Source organism: Ammospiza nelsoni, chromosome 2 (assembly GCF_027579445.1).
Source record: "Ammospiza nelsoni isolate bAmmNel1 chromosome 2, bAmmNel1.pri, whole genome shotgun sequence".
Classification (NCBI taxonomy): Eukaryota; Metazoa; Chordata; class Aves; order Passeriformes; family Passerellidae; genus Ammospiza; species Ammospiza nelsoni.
This window is the reverse complement of record NC_080634.1, coordinates 36,355,819-36,371,033: the sequence shown is the minus strand read 5'-3', so window position 1 is coordinate 36,371,033 and position 15,215 is coordinate 36,355,819. Positions and strand designations below refer to the sequence as shown.

The 15,215-nt window shown below is 38.1% G+C and overlaps 1 protein-coding gene across 10 annotated transcripts in view; it reads right to left on the bottom strand.

Moving 5' to 3' along the window:
• The window catches only part of SYTL2 (synaptotagmin like 2), a 50,666-nt gene that overhangs the window by 7,565 nt on the left and 27,886 nt on the right, over positions 1–15,215 (bottom strand). For 3 of the 10 annotated variants that reach the window (XM_059493723.1, XM_059493722.1, XM_059493726.1), the window contains exons 5-11: positions 13,740–13,812; positions 13,090–13,189; positions 11,183–12,064; positions 6,927–10,565; positions 5,277–5,378; positions 3,817–3,873; positions 1,051–1,145 (exon numbers count right to left, since the gene is read on the bottom strand). In XM_059493723.1, coding sequence (XP_059349706.1) covers positions 1,051–1,145; positions 3,817–3,873; positions 5,277–5,378; positions 6,927–10,565; positions 11,183–12,064; positions 13,090–13,189; positions 13,740–13,812 — 4,948 coding nt within the window. The remainder of the gene's footprint in view (positions 1–1,050; positions 1,146–3,816; positions 3,874–5,276; positions 5,379–6,926; positions 10,566–11,182; positions 12,065–13,089; positions 13,190–13,739; positions 13,813–15,215) is intronic. The other 7 variants (XM_059493724.1, XM_059493732.1, XM_059493725.1 and 4 more) reach the window with 5 other exon arrangements.

The following is a 15,215-nucleotide window of genomic DNA, read 5'->3' as shown; positions in this document are numbered from 1 at the left end:
CTCTTAAGGGCAGCTGGCCAAAAGGTAACATTCAGAGAACAGCACTGGATACAGCAAATGGATTTTGCAAAGTCTTTCTTGCAAGAGGGAAGTGGGGCTTTGCTTTTACATGAGGGAATTGCAGCTTTTGTTTTCTTGGTCATTATTAGGTTATGTACTCACAAGCCCATTCTTTCTCAATGCTACTTCTGCACTAAAGAATTGATCCCCTTCCCACACGTGCCTTTCTATGCAAGCTGTTATGGACAACTTCATCTTCTTGTTGTATTCCACTCTGGAACAATTTACAAGGTCTCCCCACTCTTTCAAACAGTTTTGAACTGATGTCATAGATCGTCTCATAACAGATACAAGGTTAGTAAACAACAGTTTCCACACATATTAAGAAAATAGTTATTTATATCAATAAGCATTTAGCAAATAAAGACCATTTCAATTTGCTTTACAATCTGATTATGTCTATTCTGTTAAGTAAAAGCATTCCAGGATTTTTTCTCTGCTCAGAGGTCAACAATAATGACTGAATAATGTCCAGCCTACCCAGGGCAAAGCTTCTTAAGAGAAAATTGCTTTGGAGAGTGCTGTTTGGGACTGCACAAAATTAATCCAGAGAGTGAAGTAACACTTAAACAGTGTGGATAATCAGTCCGGTTACACAAACTCTTTGAAAGACAGAAAAATCCTAAGTCCTCCTACAGGTGAAGGATATATGGTGATTATACCAGGGGGAATTGGCTTTAAACTAACTGATGATAGGTTTAGGTAAGATACTAGGAAGAAATTTTTCCACTGTAAGGGTGGTGAGGCACTGGCACAGGTTGCTCAGAGAAGTTGTGGAAGTGTTCAAGCCAAGTTGGATGGAGCCCTGAGCAACCTGCTCTAGTGGAAGGTGTCCCTGCCCATGGCAGGGGGATTGGAACTGGATAGTCTTTTAAAGTCCCTTCCAAACCAAACCATTCTGTGATTCCTCTGATAGAGTTCTGAAATTTTACTTGCACAGAGTTAATGGTCAAGTACCTGAAATGATAACATTTCAGAGATGGAGCTTACCTCTTCCTGTAAGAATGATGGTACCGACTTGCTCAGCCCTTTGAGTTTTTCAGGGTTGGAAAATGGTTTATCAGGCTGTGAAGTCACTGTGGAAACTGAAAAGCAGTAATTCAAAAGGCTTCAAAAACGTGTTTGTACATCAGAACAATGAGATTCCACAACGGGACACAATTAGGAGCAAACCACTTTGGATGAAATACATGCACATGCACAACAGCTTGGATGCAAGGGGTTTTCTTTTCCCCCGCCCCAGGACTCAGAGAAGCTATAATTAGGAAGAATAATCTACTTTGGCATTGTCTAAATCAGTGACCAACAAACTTTGACAGGACCAGAAATGTTGCTTGATATGAGGTAGCCTGGGTGCTACAAGCAAATTCTTATCAAAAGTGATGAGGAAATCATTGCAGATTAATGTCTAGATTTTCTTCCTAAAAGAAGAGTAAGCACCCTTGTGCACTAACAATATCACTGACATTAGAATTATCATAATATTCTCAATAAGAAACCAAACATTGTTCTATTTACTCAGTCTATTTAACTGCAATAGGCAAATTTGTGTAAATCAAGCCAATTCTAGACCTGACCAAGGAAGTTGCCAGTATTCCTACTTAATTATAAGATGCATATCTTATTAATGATGCACTTTTTTGCACTCTCTTCCATATTTGCATACCTCTACTGCAGCTCATTTCTGTGCTCTTTCACTGTACAAAACCTAATTGCGCAAGCTAGGCTTGCAAAAATTTTTGCAGTAAGCTTGCAGTAAGCAAGTTTGCAGTAAGCTTGTGATCCTCAGAATTTTTCATGCTCTAACCCCTCTTATATTTAATAATACACAAAGATGAACAGGATACACATTGTGAGATGCATCAATATGATGTGATAGGAAATGATTTGGCAACAAACAGCCACCTACAGGAGCACATATTTATTGCACAAAATGAAACACTGCACATAGTGGGATTGTTTGCAAGGTGAGTGAAACTTTTGCAAAGCTTTTGATGTCAAAACTCAACCAGTGCTCAACAGATCAGTTATTGTCAGTATGCAATTAGGTGCAGTACTTAGAGCAAGCATCTGGCCCAGATGTGTAACTTGTTAAATGAAAAAGTATTGTTAATGTATTAGTTCTGCTGTCAGAGGAAAAGTCTCTCCAGTATCTGCTGCAAGAATCCTGTTACTCACTTTCTGCTGCATTTTGAGTCCTCTCTTGATGCTGATCAGGTTTCAGACCTGCTCAGTGCAGTTTAACAGTCATTCAGCAGCACAGTTTTGTGAGGTCATAAATAGCACCAGTATACTTTATATGTGGGATTTTTCTGTTTTTTTCATGTGGTTTGTTTTTTTTTTTACTTCCCCAAACCACATGAATATTGTGGGATTTTTTTTCCTTCCTTCCAATAGTTGGTAGTGATTTAGGTATTAGGCCTGTATGGATCAAACAGACCTAATTAGGTCTGTTTGATTTTGGCGCATCATGGAGCCTTTCTGTTTATGCAAACATAAATTCAGAACTAGGGACATGGCTCAGTGGTGAATTTGCCTATGCTAGTTTAAAGGTTGCATTTGCTCATCCTAAAGGTTTTCTCCAAACTAAACAATTCTGTGATTCTGTTTCTGTGTTGTGCATTGCTGTTCTCCTTTGAGGAGCTAGATCATGACAAAATGAGTGTAGTATAAGTGTTCAAGCTAAAAATTCAGTCTTTTTGCTGTTCCAAAAGAACAGTCTTTTCAAGAGAACTTGCCTTATTCTGACTGTACAGCCATCAGTTTGGCTCTGTGTCATTTTTTCATAACTTCAATCTTAACAAATTAAACTCAAATTCCCCCTGCTCTTTTCAGGTTAGTCTCTACACATTCACACTGAATGCCAAAACAGGCTTTCAGTAGGGGTCTCCACTTGAAAGCAGAGTGCAGGATGGTGCTTAAGTCCTGTTACTTTACTGGGTGTTGTAGGTATTCTAATATGCTATTATTATCCTATTGCTGCTATAGGCCACTGGCATGTACAATGCTTTAAAGCATCTAAACCATGAAATAAAAAATACAACTGCACACAACTGTTCTTTTAAAACTGTAGTGTTCCAATGCAGTAAATAAAGAATTGTGTGCTATATTCAATATTATTTGATGGTTTTCAATTCTGTTTATTTTGACACATTCTTGGAACAGGTTTGCTTTTTATTTTTCTTAGATTTGGAATTTCTAAGGGTAAATAGAAAAATTTAATTATAAGGCATCTATAATGCACTAATGGACTGATGATATCAGTAGTAGCTGATCTAGAAGTTCATCTATTGCTTAGAATAATGCTACTTTATAGGACTAAGGCAGGGATATTAAGAGAGGTTCCTTTCTAATTGAGATATTCTGAAAGATGTCTCGCACTAGCAAAAGTCATCTTGGATTTTACAATGCAATGGATAAACAGACAAACTGAATATTTACTGAGGCAAATTTCTTTCAACTGAGCTTGTGTTCAAAGCTCCCTATGATTTCAGTAACTCACAGACTGAATCACTGAAGGCCAAAAGAATACACTGATAAGTGGCACAGTTTCTACAGATACAGGAGGACATAGATAGATTCCTTAAGAATAAACACCACAACAGAATTCTACAAAAGCATTCCAGCCATGCTGAGGTTAAACAACTCTAAAAACACAATATAATTCTTGGTTACAAAAAGAAAAAAAATCTTCACTAGCAAACAGAGGCCATTAAAAAAGCAACAAACTTCCATGCAGACACAAATGATATTTACCATCTTCAGCACTAAGAACTAATTCTTCCTTTGGTTTATTTATTTTTTCTTTATCTGCTAAGGAAAAATAACAGTTAGAAACTTTGTTATTCAGTATGAAATGGATTGCAGCGATAATCACAAAATTAGGAGTAATGAGGACTAAAACCACAGACAAACCAGCAGAGCCACAGGAAGGGTTAAATTCGAGAAGCTTTTACTTGACATTCTACCTCAAGGCCTACATCCAAGCAGGGGTCTCATGGTGACATAGTTTCTGTCAGCATGTTGTTGAACAATGTTAGTGCACACCTAAAACCTAGAAACTGGTTAGAAGCAAGCAGCAGCATAAGTAGTATTAGAAGAATTACTTGCCAATATCTTTCAAAAATCTATATCTCCATACTTCAGTTCACAAATTCATAAGTTCAGTCTGTGTCTTCTCCATTAGACATGAGATAAGCATGAAAACACTCAGGGGCAGGGTGAAGTGAGGCAGTAAAAATAATTTATAAAAACCAAGGAATCCAAGGAGGCTACTGAGGGAAGCTGGAAATTCATTTTAGGTATAATATTATTGTGGAGAGTTTAGTTCAGGCATGGCTTGAAGAAAAAGGCCATGAAGCCATGCAATTGAGAGAAAAGTAACAGGTAGCTGTGAAGCAGTTCCAAAGCAGTTCCCAGCCTGACTTCTATAAACAATTAGACTCTCTCAGGCATCATTGTATAAACAATAACGTTCTCAGGCAGTCTTCCCATAACGAGTGAAACACCCTCTCTGGGAAAAGATGGCACCCTGGGAACAGATATGGAAGTTTTGGGAACCGTTCATATCACAGTGGGAACACTGGTTTTATTTTGTGTAAAGAATCAACGGTATTGTAAAACAAAAGGAGTGGTTAGAGTTTTCTCTGTTAGCCTATCATAAACCTGGATTTTGGAATATGCATGAAGTTCATTAACACTATTATTTAAACTGGCTGATCGATCAATAAACTTGAGTTCGATGCATTATAGGATGGTCGTTCTCCCCTCACTTCAACATATTATCTCACTGTATTCTCTAAAGTGAGGTTGATATATTTACTGCTAGAATACACAGATGGACCATTACTAAACTGAGTTTTTCATGCTTTCATTGTCTACTTATTTGACCCAAGCCACAAACCAGGAGGGAATGACAGTAGCTGCTCACTACTGGTTTGGGTAATTGCCAATACTTCCACAACTGAAAAACTATCCAGGAAACAGTTAATCACTGATCAATACAGTGCAGTTCTGAAGATATTCTAAAATTAACACCAAGAACTGAAAATTAAACCATATGAGAAAAGAATTTGGTTCCAAAGTACAGCCTCCATACAGCTTATTGAGAAACAAAAACAAAAGCCACGACATGGCAGGGCTGTATGGAAGACCAGCATGAACACATTTAAGCCAAACTGGGGGTCATGGGAGACACACACAAGCTTTGTGCTCACTTGAGGTGGCTGATGGAATGTCCTCTAGACTTTTGGAAGGCTTTTTCCTATCTGCACTCCTTTTCAAAGCCATCAAAACAGGGTTTAATTCTTCTTCAGAACCTGTTACAAGACAAAACACATGAACACTGCACACACAGGCAGGCCACTTTAAGCAAGTCAATGAAGAACCAACCACAGGTTTCTCATGAGAATCTATTTTGACAGTTAGCAAAGACAGTGAACATTCAATGAAAATACGAGATAAATTCAAAATAAAATAAACATCTAATTTTAAGTGTCGATTTGTTCTCCCTAAACACCCCCAGTCATCAGCAGAGACAGGTAAGTCTGACAAGTGATTTGATAGACAAGTGATTTGCCCTGCGTAGGTATAGGTCTTTCTTTACTGACTAATAACAGCATTTGGGGAAACTATTGCACTCAATTAACTTAGATTGTAGTAATTTTGTAACCATCATTTCATGAATCAGCACAAAAGAAAATTTTAGATTTTTTCCTTTGTGCAAATTTTTCTGTTATAGTCTTTCCACAGTGAAAGTAATTTTGTTTTAATGCTTGAATAACCAAAACCCCCAACAAAACCAAAATCAAACAAAACCAACTGACCAAAACCACAAAAAACCAACTCCCCACACACACCCAAAAAAATCCCGAATAAACAAACAAACAAACCAACTAACCCCACAAAAAATGAGCTGTGGGTCTATTTGGAACCCTGAAGTTATGCACCTGTCTCCAAAAACAGAATCAAGACAGACGTAGCTCCTTCAGAAATCTTTCAGACTTTCATTCTTCCCTATCTCACTTTCGCCCCCCTCCACCAACCAATCACAGTGTTGCTGCCTGTAATTATAGGTGAAACCAAATTATGTTTGATTTTGTCCTCACTTATGTTGTCACTGACTCTCTTTGGAAACCCACTTTCAAAATAGATTCAGATGTAAGTTGGCAGGCCCTGGGAACTTCATATATTTCTCAGATTCTCCAGGAGAAGAAAATATTCCCACTTTCTCAGTATGAGACTGAAAAGGTAAAATTATCTCCTCTACTTAAGGTCTTTGATGACTACCATACACTATACATTGACTAGAACTGCCATTCAACCAAAGAATGTGAATCCTAGTAAATGGACATCTTCATTGATATGGCCATTTTTCAGTGCAACAGGCAGCAATGCTATATTAAATAGCACAGAGTATTGGTATTATCCTTATATCCAGATATTCCACTGATAAGCATCTATTTTCAGAGACTAGCCTGTCAAACTAAAGAATTAACCCAGAGAGCCACTGATGTTTTTTCCTCTTTTAATCCAGTATATTTGAAGGGATTACTGGATTGAGTGGTACAAATTTATTAATTTGAAGGCAATGTCACACAGGATAAGAAAAAGTATAAATCACAAAGACCAAATTGATTAATGCTGCTAAACTATCCTGACCAAAAAAGGCTTACCCAAATGTAGTGTCTGTTAAATGCTTTCCAGCTTAATTAGTTCTTCCCACCCCTCCCAAGCAAATATCCAAATTTCTCAATTAAGAAAGTATCATGAAGACTTTCCATTAACATATTTCAAGCTGGACACAAAAGAATTATTGTAGCCATGTTTAACTCAGCACCATGAATTTTAGAAATCAGATAGCTCACAAGTTGAACTTCCTGTTCCAGAGCGGGAATCAGAGTTTTGATCTGAAAACTTGGATCCCAAATTTAAGTTGTTGCCTTTCACTTCATTGTTATCCTCATGCTGCGACATTAGGCAGAACTGAGCTTCTTCTGGCTGGGGGGAGGTGCTCTCATCTTTAAGTGGTGTACTTGTTCTTCTGAAATCCACGAGTGCTTGAAATTCTGAGTTCTGTTCAGAAGCCTCCAAGAATGTGCTTTCCTTCATCCCTTTTGCATTTATCTCGAATGGTTCGACTACAACTGTACTAGTCTTGCCTTCCATGCGATGAAGATCAACTGGAACCAAGTTTCTCTCTCCTATTTTATTAAGACCAGAAGCTTCAATTTCACTTACTGCAAGATCATTTGTCAAGGCTTTGACATATTTTTCTGTAGCCCCCTCTTTGAGAACTATCTTAATTTGTGTATCACAGCTAATTAGAGTGTCACATGGCTGTGAACTTGTCATGAATAGAGTCTCTTTTTCTGAGGGAAATGTATGATCCTCAAATTCTTCTTGCTGATATAAATCTTTGGAGATTGGACATGAAACTGCAGATGCTTCTTGAAGAGGTTTTTCTAAAGAGCAACTCAATTCACCAAATTTTGTGATATTTGAAACAGAAGTTTTTTCTATTGTTTCTTCTATTTCTTGAGGGTCATCTCTGTCTTGTTGATATGGAACATGTATACTTACACTAGTCTGTATTTTAGCATGCATTTTCTGATCCATATTTTCCCACACAGAAGCTGGTGTTTCAGAGACCTCTTTGGGTGGATTCTGAAAATTAACATCAGACCCTCTATATTCAGTGTTGGACAGTGCAGATCTTTCTGTGGTATCACCAGCTCCCTGCACCAGCTCTCCATCATGCCCATAGTCTGTGCTCATAGCTTTCACCTCAGCAGTCCCCTGTACTGTGCTGTCAGCACATTTGGATTTAGAAGGGGGTGTTTCAGAGGCCTCCTTCAGCAGCCTCTCTAAAGCAGAACTGAAGCCACTGGCTTTGGATGGGGCAACAGACCTTTCTATGGTCTCACTGATTTCTTGAGATACCTCTCCGCCATGCTCATAAGTCATGCCTTTATCTTGCACTTCAGCAGTTCTCTGTGCTGTGCTATCAGCATGCTTGGGTTTAGAAGGGGGTGTTTCAGAGGCCTCCTTCAGCAGCCTCTCTAAAGCAGAACTCAAGCCACTGGCCCTGGATGGGGCAACAGACCTTTCTACAGTCTCACTGATTTCCTGCAGCACTTCTCCACCATGTTCATACATTGTCCTTTGAACTTGCTCCTCAGCAGTCCCCCCTGGTGCGCTGTCAGCACATTTGGGTTTAGGAGGTGGTGCTTCAGAAGCCTCCTTCATCAACTTCTCTAGAGCAGAACTCAAGCCATTAACCTTGGATCCAGCTACAGACTTCTCTATGGGCTCATGAACCTCTTCAGGCTGACCAGTAGCTTCTTGGTGTGCTGACTGTACACTGCAGTTACTTTGCGATAGACTATTTGAATCGTTGTATGTTTTTATTTCCACCCTTCTGCATTCAGAAGGTTGAGATACAAGGGCTTCTTTGAGAAGGTTCTCCAAACCAGCTTGAGGCCTCTGAGAGCCCTCAAGAGTATCATCTTTGTCTGCTGCCTGATAGTGTAGATACAGAGGTTCAAATTCCCTAAACAGTTTTCTGAGATTTTTTCTGTTCTCATGCTTATCTGTTGATGACACATTCCCTTGTCCTGTACTTTTGCCTATTTCTTCTCCTTGATCAACAGAAGAAATATCATGACTGTTGTCCCCTATTCTCTCAAAAACCTTGCACTGATTTGACTGAAAATGTGCCCCTTTTAAAAAGTTTTCTTTGAGGTTTAAGCTACATGACATCTCAGAGGCTTCCTTTTCTAGCTTCTCTAGACATGATTTAAATACATCAAGCTCACCTTTAGGTAGAACAACTTTATCCACAGTCTCTGCAACTTCCTCTTTATCCAAAGGAGTAGTCTTGTTTTCCCCTTTTTCTATAGGTAAATATAGTTTATCACCTACTACTGTGTCCTTTAAAACATCTTTAGCACCAGGTGTCTGGAGCTGCAAGGATACATGATGATCTTTTGATGAAACAATGTTTTTTTCTGTACAATCTCTAACTTCTTGCTCTGGAAGACCCATCTTTTCCTGGGATTTTGAGATAATTGGTTGTCTGTCCAGCTGGAGAGAGTCTGTATTCCTTGTGTGTGTCACATTCAGACCTTTTAGAATAGGAGATCCTAGAGACTTTTTGCATACCACAGAATCTAGTTTCTGTGGTTTTTCTCTCTCAGATGTTTGGGTTTGTTGTAGAATTAACCCTTGCTTGCTCACATTATCTCTGCCTTTTTCATCTTCCCTTGATTTTCTTTCATAGGTTATTGATCTAGTATTATTTGGCAAAGAATCATCTTCCCTGTCAATGCTACTCTGGAATTTAACTCCAGTATCCCAGAAGTTTCTCAGACTCTGGAAGTGTGAAGGATCTAAAATTTGATTCTTTGACTTTTCATTCATCTTGTCTTTTAAAGACAAAACCTGGAAGCTGGGCTTCTGTTGGGAAGAAGCAGCAACTTTCCCTTTAAGAGTTTCCTTCTCATCTTCATCTTTGATTTTTGAGGAAGCTGAAGTAACACCAGCTCTGGGATGCAAGTTACTGGCTTTTGGGAGTTCAGCAGATTGAAGCGTCCCTTCTGGCTTTCCAAATGCATGGCCTGGTCCTGATTCAAAAGAATGGTAACTTTTGTTTCTTGAAGCCTGGCTTGCACAACTTAGTTCAGGACTTCTTGATGTATTCTTGCTCTGATCATGCAAGGCCTTAGGTAGATACACTGCAGATTGTTTCAGCTGGTCACTTTCTCTGAGACCTGTAAAAGCACGGCCACCTGACACATCAGCATTGATACTAACTTCCTTCTCTCCATGACTGGGGATACCTTTATCCCTTTCCCAGAATGCTCTGATCTCCCTTATTCTTCTTTTTTCTTGTATTGCCTTCTCTGACTCACATTTCTGAGCTGGTAGCTTGTGCCCTTGATGGTCCAGGAGATGTGATTTTTTATTTTGTTGTTTGATTTCTTGATCATGTTCTTTTTCTTCAACTCTTGTACAATCAAATTCAGTCAGCAATTTATCATTTTGCTTCTCATTTGCTTCCCCTGTCTTAGGCTTCACCCTCTCCTTTATCAGCTGTATGTTTTCTGAAGTAAAAGATGTAGATGAAATTCTGCTCTGTTGTTTAGGCTTTCTGAATGGTTTCTCTTCTGTATCTTCTGTTTTTCCATGCATGCCAGGCCCACTGTGCTCTGCATGAAGAACTGCTGTTCTGATTGACACATCCACTTCCTCTCTAGGCTCCCTGAATTGGGACTTCGTTGATACAATTTGCTCATCTTCAGTACTAGAACTTCTTTTAAACCAGTCTAAAACTTTTGACATAGATTCATCATCCACTTTCATGAGTTCATCAGCATGCTTGCCAGGCTTGAAAATGGTTTTAGCATCTCTCTCCTCAACAAGATCAGGCTTACCTTGTTGAACACTTGTAGAATTGGTATTGGATGCCTCATGTGCTTCTGTTTCAGCAGAAAGTTGATGTCCATCTACAATGTAAACAAACTTATCAGAGTTATGAATTAGATACATGACTAAAAATCTCTGGTCTACCTAGAAAGTTCTCAATTTTTTTTAACTGTTAGTGGAAAAAAGAGTTCTCTGTCCCTGTGATTTTGGAAAGAACTATACCATGGGCAATGGCGTGAAGAAAATTCCTACTCTGAGACATCCTACTGGAGTCATTGCTATGGAGGGTACAAGCCAAGAAGATGAGTTAAACCCATTCTTAAAGGAAATGCTTTCATTGAAGGAAGGCTGCATGTGACATGCACACAGAGGATGACAATCCAGCATATTTTTGTTTAGTCCCATAGGCAAATCCCTAAGTCATATCTGAATTACTCCCAAGGACAACTGACAGCACTACACTAAAATACCGTCCACAACAGAGGTGCCTATACTGGCTCTGATACAATGATCAGTAGGAGATCATAAATGTATATTAAAAAATATTGATTATTTAATTCTGCAGTAGCACATTCCCGCAGTAGCACGTTCCAACTACTGTTTCCTAGTTGTTAATCGTTAGCTACAAGTGATCCACATTAATGAATATGTGTTATATCCTATCTCAATCCATTTTTCAATTCTACTAGACTCTTACCAGCAAAGTTTTTGTGTGACTCTGATTCATGGCTCAAGATCTGGTTGGATTTTTTTTCATGTGTTTTATCAACACTCCACTCATTACTGCTGTTTGACAGGATATTGCTGGAGGTCTTCTGTGGAGTTTCAAGTTTCTTGGGAGTAACTATATCTGTCTGGAAGCTTTCATTAACTGGGAAGTCTGATCTGTTACTGTCACAAGGGCTGGATGCAGATGTGTCTTCTTGTAAGCCATCTATTGTTTTAATTTTTAAAGTTGATGAATAGGTTCCCAAAGGCTTTGCAGCAGGAATTTGCTTATCCCCAAGTGAATCTGATTGAATAGCATAATTTTCACTATTCTTTTTTTTGTCATATTTTAAGGTTTCATGCTCTCCTTCTTCTTTACCATGGTGTAGCTGTGGGCTTTGCAGAGGTTTTCCTTTACCTGAGATAGATGAAAACCTCACTTGTTTCAGTTTTTCCAGTGAATTTTGTGCAGAGTTTTCTGCTTCTTCCGTAAGAGAATTCTTCTCACCTTCCCCTTCAAAAATAGTTGCAGTAGCAAAACCATTCTTTTTCTGAACATCTAAGGTCTGACTGACCCGAACTTCTGAGTCAGTGGAACTTGAGCTTGAGCTGCGCTTGAGAATGCCCCTGGGTGTGGTACCAATGCCATTTACCCCCTCACTCTGCTTGGTTGGTTTGGGAACAAGGTCTTCTCTTTGAGATACAGAATCTGTTGCTTTGTGAATTAGTTTCCTAGCTTTTGGGACAGGACGCTTAACTAGCTCCTTCTGTGGTTCACCAGTAAGTTCTACAAAAGGCCTCTCAGGTTTCTCTGTTTCATCTTTTTGTAAGTTTGATTTAGGTGGGCTGTCTTCTGAGAGTGACCAAATTTCTGTAAGACATAGAAGAGCTCATGAGTCTATGTGACATTTGTAAGTATGAACAGAAAAATATGACAGTGCAGATCTGAAATGCAGTGATTATACTAGTTTATTAAAAAAAACTGCAGCAAAAACACAGTCAGTAATTTTATATAGGTGTTGATTTAATTTTTATGTAATGGAAACTTTTAGCAAACTCAAAGTTTGCAGTTATTTCTTATTTACAAACATGAGCTATTTCATGATGCCAAATAGAGCACACCAAGTTTTTTGTCGTCATTATTCCTGCAAGGGACAAAGTTTGCAGGGAAGGGCAGCTTTTGAATACATATACACCTCTTCAGTGTCAGAATGTAAACAGCAACCTACAAAAATGGAAACTGGCTATTTCCAGTCATGTGGAACAAGACAAATACAGAAATAATCTCCTGGCAGGGAGATGAAGGGTTTTGTATTCCTACTATGCAAATCTTTCCTTTTCCTGTTAGCATGCTTCGCAGCAAAGACAGGAGACTAATAGCCACATATGACTCTAAATTACAACTTCAAATGCCTGTATTGTGATATATAAACACTCATCAACTTGCTTCTAGAAAATACTGCTGGAAAGGGAGGATAATAAACAGACTAAGGAAACAAAGGAGAAAACTATGGACCAAAGAGAGCTAGGCTGCTTCTGTCAAGCTAATTAGCAGCAATGATTGAAAGGTCATAAAGACAGCTCTGCCACATTCAAGGAAATTTCACTGTCCTCTTGTCAATTCAGGACCAGCAGCCCTCCCAGATGGAGTGCTTAGTACTGACTAAAACTATGAGTAAAAGAAAGGAAGCAAAATCCATTTACTCATGTCTACTGCCATTTCCTGAGTATATTCACATGCTTTCGATGAGGTTTGAAATAAGCTAGTTGAGAACTCTCTATACTAACAGACAAAAAAGGTTTTGATCTCTTACAGAAAGAAGCAATGGAAGTAAAAATAATTTCCATATAAACCAACAAGAAATTCACAGTCATCTGCAAAACAAGTTCATTTACCCTTCTTTGATAGCTGAGGTACGATGACTGGTGTGTCTTCTGATTCCACACTGTTCATGTTATCATCTGATACAGTGGAATTAAAGGGATTTCTCCTTTGCTAAAAAAGGAACAAACATTACTATTGCAGTCAAATTCTTACATCACAAAATAGACAAGTGCAGTGATTTTCTCTTCCCCACTAACCCATCAGTAAGGAGTCTGAAGGCATACCACTTAAATTGGATACATGACAAAAAATCCTAAACAATATGAACAGGAAATGATCAGAAGTGCCAGCGACAACTGCATCTTGTTCTTCTAAATTCACCAACAACAGAGATAAGCCACCACTTAAAGACATTTGAAAATTCCAAGTTTTTGCCAGATAAATAATTTTATCTCCACTTCTGTGATATTAAACAGAGCAGGCCAATCGCTTTCAGTAGTTGAACAGATTGGAAATAATGTTAAGAAAAAACAGCCATCAATTATAGGTGTAGCAGCACTTTAGTGCTGAACCTTTAGTGATTTTCATTACCTCTCTCTAAAACAAACAAAAAAAAAAAACCACTAATTTTTTTTGCAAACTATTATTTTTCCTCCTGAAAGCTTTACTAATGCTTCCCACTGAAGCAAATAACTTCTACCATATTCAGTACCAGTCATACCCTTACTGATGAGACTGCTGCCTTCACAGGTCTTTCCTCTGGTTTGTTTAACACAGGGGTTACTTCTTTAGAACTGTAAAGGAAAGTTAAATAACAACTTCAGCAAACAGGACATTAAGCCTTTTTGAAAAAGCAAAACAAAGATTCACTTATACATACTCAAATATAAATATAAACATGGCACTGGAGTTTTTCTATTTAGCCTCTTTTCATTCCTATAGGAAAAGGGATACTCTTGCTGCTTTATTTCCTTGCAAAAATGTATTTACTTGTTAAAGAATTCAATACAAGTTCTACTTGGTGTGACAGAAACCATAGTTTTGATACATTTAAAATATCGGAATAAAATTTATAAAAATAAACATAAATATAAATCAATATTTTATCTTTACAGTAAATACTGTATAAATACAGTAAATATCACTACTCTCCAATATCAGTGTTGCCATCTTCATCCTTGTCCTACATTTGTACTTCTAGGACTGAAACCAAACTGGAGGAAAGTGTCAAAATCTGACTGAAAAATAGAGTTTTACAAAATGTCGAAGTCAGAAAAAACAGAGGAACCCCATCACCACTACAGTAAAGATGTGACATCTCACAGATAGCAACACATCCCCTCAGAGGTACAGTTTATAAGGTATTCTTTCAATTGAGATGTATAAATTTTTTTGATTGTTTGCATAAGTGAAGTAAGTTATTGCTTGTGATAATAAGTATAGCCCAGATATGGAGAAATTAAAACAGCTAGAAGAGACAGCTCCTATATTATCTCTAGAAATATCTAATCTACTTACAAAACAATGCAAGGTTTTTTTCCCAATCAATCAGATTTCTAATATTTTAGTTTACCTAAACATCTCAGATATGAAAAAGTATTTGAAGATGGAAGTTAGACATGGATTTCAATATGGTCTTCACATGACAACAATATTGAGTATCCTAAGTTTATATGGAAAACACTGACATTAATCAAGATATACACTTATGATTTCGGAGTGGGGGAACAGTATGAAGCAGAAAATATTTATATTTCCTGATAGGAAATATATATCAGGCTAGGAAGGACAGCAATTCCTATGTTTTTTTCAATACAGATGTACAAAGAGATTTCAAAACTAAGGATTTTTTAGTCAATGATCTTTGTTATGCGTGAAAAGGCTTAAGGGTGGTAAGTAGAAGAGCCACAAGGTGTCTTGGGACAGAAACAGCATCCACCTCTCATCAAGTTCCAGATTCATCTCCTTGCATTAACAAATATCTCTCCAGTCTGGTAATTGGTACCAGTCTGCCCTCCTGAGGGGAGGACAACTTTCCCATCTTCTGCACAGTTCAGCTCAAACTCTAGGGGAGAACAAAACCCCAAAACACTCTGATAAACTACCCTTGGAAGTCTATTTGTCTCTGGACTGCTAAGTGTGTCTGCTTGGTGACATCATTTACGTTTTGCAGAAGGAAAATACAAAATTATGGAGA